This window comes from Ciona robusta, chromosome 9 (genome assembly GCF_009617815.1).
Source record: "Ciona robusta chromosome 9, ASM961781v2".
NCBI classification, from domain to species: Eukaryota; Metazoa; Chordata; class Ascidiacea; order Phlebobranchia; family Cionidae; genus Ciona; species Ciona robusta.
Genome location: NC_143243.1, coordinates 6,622,774 through 6,630,978, shown reverse-complemented (window position 1 = coordinate 6,630,978; position 8,205 = coordinate 6,622,774). Strand labels below are relative to the sequence as shown.

The 8,205-nt window shown below is 34.6% G+C and overlaps 2 protein-coding genes and 1 long non-coding RNA gene across 3 annotated transcripts in view; 2 read left to right on the top strand and 1 right to left on the bottom strand.

Moving 5' to 3' along the window:
• The window catches only part of LOC149731726 (uncharacterized), a 46,937-nt gene that overhangs the window by 17,796 nt on the left and 20,936 nt on the right, over window positions 1-8,205 (bottom strand). The gene's annotated exons all lie outside the window — the stretch shown is intronic.
• LOC149731730 (RCC1 domain-containing protein 1-like) lies at window positions 768-3,623 on the top strand. The gene is made up of 5 exons (XM_089884323.1): window positions 768-1,181; window positions 1,318-1,551; window positions 1,666-1,819; window positions 2,432-2,553; window positions 2,834-3,623. The coding sequence occupies exons 1-5, from the start codon at window positions 1,025-1,027 to the stop codon at window positions 3,286-3,288; spliced, it is 1,122 nt and encodes a 373-aa protein (XP_089740449.1). The 5' UTR covers window positions 768-1,024; the 3' UTR covers window positions 3,289-3,623.
• Window positions 4,266-7,715, top strand: LOC149731729 (pre-mRNA-splicing factor 38B-like). The gene is made up of 9 exons (XM_089884335.1): window positions 4,266-4,516; window positions 4,661-4,729; window positions 4,933-5,084; window positions 5,515-5,575; window positions 5,975-6,118; window positions 6,391-6,455; window positions 6,698-6,766; window positions 6,981-7,190; window positions 7,392-7,715. The coding sequence occupies exons 1-9, from the start codon at window positions 4,298-4,300 to the stop codon at window positions 7,432-7,434; spliced, it is 1,032 nt and encodes a 343-aa protein (XP_089740461.1). The 5' UTR covers window positions 4,266-4,297; the 3' UTR covers window positions 7,435-7,715.

Below are 8,205 nucleotides of genomic sequence, written 5' to 3'. Positions count from 1 at the left end.
TTGGACAAAAGATTAGACAAAACACGAAAAAAATGGTACACATGGACCGTAGATCTATGCACAGACCATACGTGAACAAAACATCGACAAACCCTGGACAAAATTTAGACAAAAATTGAAATAACATGAGCAAAAATTGGACAAAACATACAACCTTTTTTCATGGCGTAAGTACTCGCATATTCAAGTTAGCCGCTTATAAGTGATAAGCATGTCATCTGGTGTAGCAATAGGAGTTTGCTTGCTGCGAGTACAGACAAATATTGTGGAAAGACAGTTTTACTTTTAAGAATCTTTGCAGCATAGGTAGGTGTTTGCAGTCGTGTTAACATATATATATCATATATGTACCTTATTTGCATGGTAAAATGTTTCGCTATTCGCATAAAGTCGTTATTTAGTAATTCGCTAACCGCGTTGAGGTGGGTGCGCGTATTAACATTGAGTTAGCTTATTTTAGCGCAATATTGCTAAATCAGGTTTATAATATAATTTTTGATATTTTATGGTTATTTATGGTAAATGTTAACACGGCTGCAAGTGTCGATGTGCCGTTTGTGCCAAACACAGACACATGTACTGACAAAAAAATGCAATTTAGATCTGGGTCCCTCTAAAATGTCAGTGTGCGCAGTGTGCGCAGTGTGCCGCAGTGTGCGCAGTGTGCCGCAGTGTGCGCAGTGTGCGCAGTGTGACTGAGATTTAGAGGCACACTGACAATTTAGAGGTACCGTTTAGATCTTGGTTGTGAAACGTTTTGTGAATGTTTTTAAATTGAAATAGTCGACATGGTACTGTACAGATAAAACAATACACATATGTGTGCAGTTTATTACATAAGTAATCATATTAAACACGATCACAAATAAAACAACATTTTTTCTCCTGTTTGAAGTTCTTAGTATAAATGTAAAGGGAAACCTAGTAACAATAATAAAAAAATAGAAAAATATACGGTTTATGTAACAAGGAATTAAATGTGCACTCGATTGTTGTCCATGATTAGAATTAGGAATCCATCTTAATGCCTAGCCTGTACGGCTTTGGATATAATGGGTTTGGTCAGATAAGTTCTGATGTTGAAAGAGATTGTGTAACTTCCCCACTTTGCATTACAAGTCAAACAAAACGTAAAGTTCTCACAAGTTCTCACACATGGAGTTCCAGCATTTATTCCTATGGTACATACAAAAATATACTGTTTTAAGTTGTGCAAATTTGGGTGACATGTCATTTAAGCGAAGGTACCATTTTGCCTATGCTGCAGTAAACTTGTCGATTTGTGTAACTTTTCTTAACTTTTACTTTGTTTCTCAGATGAAAAACTATTGCGCCGTGGGCTTACTAACAATCTGGGTAGAGAGTTGACGAAGGAAAATATATCATCCAAATGCATCCAATCGATTTTAAACTTCGATAATCATGGTTATGGAATACTACAGGATAATGGAGAATTTGTGCTGCAGTTCGAGCCTGAGAGAAGTGAAATATTTACAAAACGCCATGTTGGATCTGTAGCAAAAGATTCAAATGGATTTTATTTAGTAGCAGGTATGCAAGTTCTTACTGTAATTTTTTCTGTTAATGCAATTATGCCATGTGATTTTTAGGACTATGCACATTTATGGTATGATTAATGTTGAGGTTAACCTATTCTTGTTTCAGATGATGTGCTACTACATTGCAATAACATCTTGGAGAGTCCTATTATAATGAGGCCAATGTTTTCAAGCCACAAAGTAAGGAATGTTTCATGTGGTAATTGTCACAGCTTATTATCAACACATAACGGAAACGTCTTCAGCTGGGGAATTGGCAGGTAATGTACCTTTGGTGTCTTTGGCCAAGCCGATAACGGCTCGGGACATGGCACTGCTACCTTTCTTACAGGTTTTGTTTTTGGGCAAGATACTTAATTTGACACACAAAGTTACATATGTGGTAACTCGTAAACACTCGTGTTATAATAACTGTCTTTGCCCCGCTTTATGAGAATAAGTAAGTTTTTCTCTTTAAATGCTGCATTATTCTTTATTTTGTCTGGCGCCGTGGTACAGTGGTTAGCGCGCCTGCCTGTAACCCAGAGGTAATGGGTTGAAGGATCGATGCTGCTACCATTGTGGGCGTATGTGTCCTTGGGCAAGACACTTAATGGCAATTGCTCCAACCCAGTGGTTACTAATGGGTTGTCTAAATTATCAGAAATACATAAAAAAAATAAAAAATAAAAAAAAAATAAATAATTACCCACAAAGTAACATACATGGTAACTCGTTAGCTGGCACGAGGTGTTAAACCCGTGTGATAACGAATGTCGTTTTCCGGCCACGCGAGGATAAAGTAAGTTACATTCATTCATTTACATATTAATTTTGGCAACATATATTTTATTATTAGTTCAATTTAAACCTTGTAAACACTTTGGTCACAGTCATGGACAACTTGGACATGGTGATATGGAAACATTAAAGCAACCACAGTTGATAGATGCCCTTGGTGGTGTTTGTATTAAGCGTGTAGGGGCTGGTGGGTGGCACTCAGTTGCTCTGGCAGGTATATTAACTTTTCAGATGCTTTACATTTGTTGTAAATTGTTCTCAAAACAGCATTTCATTTATTTGCATATTAACAACCTCTGCAGATCAACTTTATACATTGTTTTAAACATATAACACTTAGTTGTCATCTTTGTATAATGCTTTGAAATGTGATTCTAAACAATATTCCATATTTTTGTGATACTGGGTCAAAAATGTACTTTTTACACATTAAATCAGTAATATACTTTTAAGAGCATTTATTTAATGTTTTACAAAATAAAAAACTTTGGCAGACACTGATGATTTGTATGTCTGGGGTTGGAACCAGTCAGGTCAGACTGGATTTCAAGCCCCAGTTGGTATTTGCACCAACTCCACTGAAGCACTTAAAATGGAAAATTCTACAGAAGATTCCAATGCCATAGGTGTTGTTCCAAACCCAACATTGTTAGAACTTGAAATGTGTGCGGATTCAAACAGCTTTGTTTCTATTATTGATGTATCCTGTGGTGTTAGGCACACTGCTGCAGTTACTTCGTGTGGGACTTTAATCACATGGGGTTGGGCACGATATGGTCAACTATGTCACTCATGTTGTAAACCAGACACTGATATCCCAACAGACAGCGTACATTGTGAAGCGCATTTGCCACAGACTGTGATGTGGTTTAAAACACATGGTTTATATGTAACTGGTGTAGTGTGTGGTCCATGGAATACGTTTGTAACCACCAGTGATTATGGTTAATCTTTATGTTAATACATTGATGCGGTTTCCAGTTCTATTACTTTATGAATTTAAAAATCTTTGCAAGCTGGTATGTCTTATCGCACGACCAAACTGTGTTTGATTTAATCAAGCAGTTTGATAATTTAACCTTATTTTATTTACATGCAAGTCAAATATTTTGTGCCACAAGATTAAAATTCCAGTGTCATACCAGAATTCGTATAGTGTTAAACTTAATCATGTTAGGCATTTATTAGCGTACTTCGCACTTTAATTCATTATCGTAGCTGGTGACTTTTTAAAAAACAAAATGCATAAAAAAGTGGAACGGAATACAACTTTGCTCTCTTTTATATGTTTTAAATAAAGACCCTCCCCGCACATCGACACTTGTTCGTATTTTAGTCAAAGGAGAAAAATTTACGAAGCGTTTCGCGTTAGTTAGTATGTCTAGTTCTAAATAAAATCTAGTACTTACCCACACGTTTGTTTCAGTTACAGTTTTACCACAATAGGTTTGATGTATAAATTTAATAATTTAGGTTTTACTTTATGTCTGACGACTTACTTCACATTTTGGAAAAAAACGGGACCAAGGATCAAGTATGAACGCAATAGAATTTACAAATCTTTGTGTTTTCTTACCAAATAACTTACATAAGTCTATATTTAATATAAAAACAGCGAAAAAAATACGCATTTTTTAGTTTTAAATGGTAATTTTTTTTTTTAGTTTTAAATGGTAATATTTTTGTTATTTAATTTCTATAAATGCATGGTTTTTAGTGGCCATTTTTTGATTGAATATTAACACTAAAACCAGATTTTTGTTAGCATTTGGAGCTCTTCATACAAAGTTGTTTTTAGTTTTTAAACTAAATTGTTTGAGTTGAGATGAAAGTCTGTTATGTACCATAGTCCATAGGCATATTGCTTTAACTCATGTTTTTCTCAATGTAAAGCTCATAATATTAACACGCATTCTGCTCTATCAGGTATTTAGCAAATTTAGCATAAGTGAGATAGAATGGATGAACAGTACGATGAAGAGAATTATCAGGATGGTGAACAGGAGAGTTACGAAGCAAGACCCAAGCTCGGCAATACGTTAACATGTTGGGGTAATCCTCGAACAATGAATTTGAATCATCTCGTACTTACAAATGTGCAGAATTCCCCTTATTTTAAAGTTCGCCTTTTCGAACTGAAAACTTATCATGAGGTTGTTGATGAGATTTATTATAAGGTGCGTCAAGGAAATATGAAGTCGGGTCCTGGCAGTGCTCATCCATGGGTTACTGCTGCATCGATATATTCATTTTTAATAAAAAATTTACAACTAAAGTTTAACAACAATATCATAAGAAAATTAACATTCTCCCTGAAACAGGTTGACCATTTAGAGCCCTGGGAAAGAGGAACAAGGAAAACTGCCGGCCAAACTGGGATGTGTGGTGGAGTATGTTTATTTGTTTTTATTTTGTATTATTATCCTAATTTTAATTTATTTTTCGCATACATTTTGGTCTGTACAAACTACAAACTAATTGAATCAGTGTAATGCTTACAGAAATTGTCCAAAAAAATCTTCTAACCTCGTGTTGTCAAAATTGTATTTACCAAAAATTAATTATATATATATATAAATTTATTCCCAACCAGGTAAGAGGTGTTGGAGCTGGTGGTGTCGTTTCCACTTCTTTCTGCATTTTGTTCAAACTTTTCACTTTGAAACTCACACGCAAACAAGTAAATGGACTTCTCAACCACACTGACTCACCGTATATAAGAGGCCTAGGAGTTATGTACATTAGGTGTGTAAGTAGCATAGGCATAACTATGGGATGTCTGGAACCATAATTCCTATGTTTAATGACCACAGTTTTAAGCCTAAAAATAGCTTTTTGCTTGACATATCTATTCAAACCACCTGGAACTATACATTGTTATAACTTTGAAATATGTATACCCAATGTTTCAAAATTATAACAATATAAATATGTTAGATCTGTGGTAGGGAATGCCAACAAAAAGTGTCCACACTAACTTTAACATTAACATATATACATAAATATATTTAATTTTGTACCATGTTAATGTTTTGTTTCATCTGCGTTTTATGAAAAAAGCCGCAGTTTCAAACTGTACACAGAAAATAATAACCTTTGTATCCCTGGTTACTAATCCTTTCAACCTGCTGTGAACCTGATATAATTGGAACAACTATTGATTCTATTATTCCAGATACACTCAAGCACCCAAGGATTTATGGCATTGGTTGGAAGCTTACTTGGAAGATGAAGAGGTAAATATAAGTTCTATTACGGTTATCAAATATCACTTAACTAAAATTTCAATATGCATAATGCTTTTACAGATAGTTGTAACATTGTCCTTTAAGATCACAAAACAAACAATTGCCGAAAGATCACTCACATTTTTTTATTTGTTTGGCTTTAGTCAGACAACTTACTAACATATGTAGTATGTATATGTTGTTGCTAACAGGTGTATTTAAGTGTAAAAAGAGATTGTATACATTGACAAGAGACTTAACAGAAAACCCTGATAATGTCTCTGCATATCGCAAATAAAGTGACAGTCCTTTAAGATCACTAAACAAACACTTGTCTATTTTTTCTTTCACACTAACATTACCCTTACACTACCCCAATCAATTTTCTAATGGTTTACTAATTGTTAGGAAATAGATGTGAAGGCAGGAGGGGGTTGTGTGATGACCATAGGAATGATGGTACGAACTGTACTCACTAAACTTGAATGGTTTTCAACTCTGTTCCCAAGAATACCTGTCCCAATACAAAAGCTCATTGATGAAAATTTAAGTGTGAGTATGATCTAAGTATGTACTTAATAATGTTGTCATAATATTTAATTATGTCCATTCTATTCTATATTGGTGAGGTCGTAAGATTTAGGGAAGAGTAGTTTTAACCACACCACCTAGAGGTTTAGCCAGTTATCACACCAAGGCTGCCTACAGCAGTTTATGCCTAAGCCTAACTATATGGTTGTTAATATTTTTCAGCTAATTTTACACAACACATGTAAATATATACAACACTTATGCCAACACTAAACACATGTATATATATACAGGCGTATGGATTGACTGGACTACGTAGAGGAAGAGATGAACCATCTGAAGATTATGAGCAATACAAGTTTGTATACATTTGGTTGTATATATAAGTACATTGTATAAAGTGTGAGGCATTGATAAATTGGTATACACGGTCAACAATCTAGGGTAACTTATCACAAAACTTGGGTGCTAAAACACATAGTATTATCCCCAATTTTAAAGTCATCATGACATGCTATCCAGTTAGACATCAACAATGCTTGGTATCAGAAGATAATATTTATACAACTAAATAAAATTTTACTTTTGCTTCTTCCACAGTGAAGACCGTGGCAGCAGAGCTGCTTCTTTAAAAAGCAAATCACCAGAGCACAGATCAAGTAGAGACAGGTCAGTGTGGGTAAGATGTGATCTTAAGTACATGAGGCAATGAGCCAACACTGGCTTTTTTAGCTGCAATATGTGCCATATTAGCATAGAAATACTGTAATATAACTATCACTTTTTAATATGTGTAATTTCATTTTATATGGGTCCTCTGATATGTCATGTGAAAATTTTAGGCCAGATTTGATCCATTACCTAAACTTTCCACGTTATACAGGAGCAGTCGACACCGATCCCCTGAAGTTCGTCGTAAAAGAAGTCGCTCCCGCGGCCACAGTCGATCCCGTGATGACGGTCACCGTCGCCATGAGAAGGTTAGAAGTTCACATGATAGAAAGCGTAGATCACGTGATAAAGATTCACGGAGAAGAAGTTATGAGCGTTCATCTAGACATCGAAGCAGATCCCGTGAAAGGCATCGTAGAAGGTATTTTAGATATAGTTATTATAGTATTTATAAATTAAAGTCATCCGAATGAAAACGACCTGTTTAGCAGACACATGCTGATTAAGCATACCTTTATTCTCGTTCTAAATAAAATTCATTGTTTATTAACATGCGCCATTTCTATTATGCTGTTTTTTTTTTCTTCAACTTTTTCAGAACCAAAAATTTGTTTCTGTTTAGATCTCGAAGTATTGAAAGAGAACGTTCCTACCGTTCCCGTTGAAAGTTTGAATATTTTAATTCTTTTACAAACAACAATGTGATGACGTGGGGGAGATTTTACACCAGACATCATAAAAAAACAAAACTCCTTAGAGCTTCATGCTTTTTATGTTTTGAATTTTAATGCGATACTTTTGAGTTCATATTTACCAGATATCAAAAGTTAAAGAAAAAACACTGACTTTATATTTAGAACAATACAAACTTATAAAACATCATATGTAAAATAAATTCTACCTGCCACACAATTAAAATTACTGAACAGGCAAAGAAAAAACAGAATCTGCTGTATTGTCAATACGTGATTGTACATTGTAACTGTAAACAATACAGTTGTTTTGTTTATAGTTGATTGGGGAGGAACTTTGCTGTGGCACATCTTTCGAATTCCGTTTGCAAATGTTTACATTAAAGCGGGTTCAGTTAATTCGCACTTTTATAAAAACTAAACACAAAGTGGGAAACTAGATAATAGGAAATACCGTTCGTGTTCCATATAATGTTCAATGTGTATTACTTAAATGAACTTAAGTTTACAATCAACATGTTACCGTATACGTAGTAGGGTGAAAGGGAATGGGACACCTGTAGCGCATAATATCCAATTATCGTGATTTAAACAATTAACAACGGTCTATGGGAGTCGTGAGGGTACGGCTTTTATATTTCTTTGAATGTATTTTGTTTACAACTGAATGGGACAAGAAAATAGAGTTAAAAGGTGTCCTATCTTTCCCTACCCTACTGAAAAAAACACCCACAAAGTAACATG

Excerpts from the sequence above, each read along its gene's own strand:
- LOC149731729 (XM_089884335.1), top strand. The coding sequence starts at position 4,298 with ATGGATGAACAGTACGATGAAGAGAATTATCAGGATGGTGAACAGGAG. Across the intron at positions 4,517-4,660 it reads TTGATGAGATTTATTATAAG|GTTGACCATTTAGAGCCCTG; the intron begins GTGCGTCAAGGA and ends TCCCTGAAACAG. Across the intron at positions 5,576-5,974 it reads CTTACTTGGAAGATGAAGAG|GAAATAGATGTGAAGGCAGG; the intron begins GTAAATATAAGT and ends ACTAATTGTTAG.
- LOC149731730 (XM_089884323.1), top strand. The coding sequence starts at position 1,025 with ATGCCTAGCCTGTACGGCTTTGGATATAATGGGTTTGGTCAGATAAGT. Across the intron at positions 1,552-1,665 it reads TGGATTTTATTTAGTAGCAG|ATGATGTGCTACTACATTGC; the intron begins GTATGCAAGTTC and ends TTCTTGTTTCAG. Across the intron at positions 1,820-2,431 it reads TTCAGCTGGGGAATTGGCAG|TCATGGACAACTTGGACATG; the intron begins GTAATGTACCTT and ends CTTTGGTCACAG.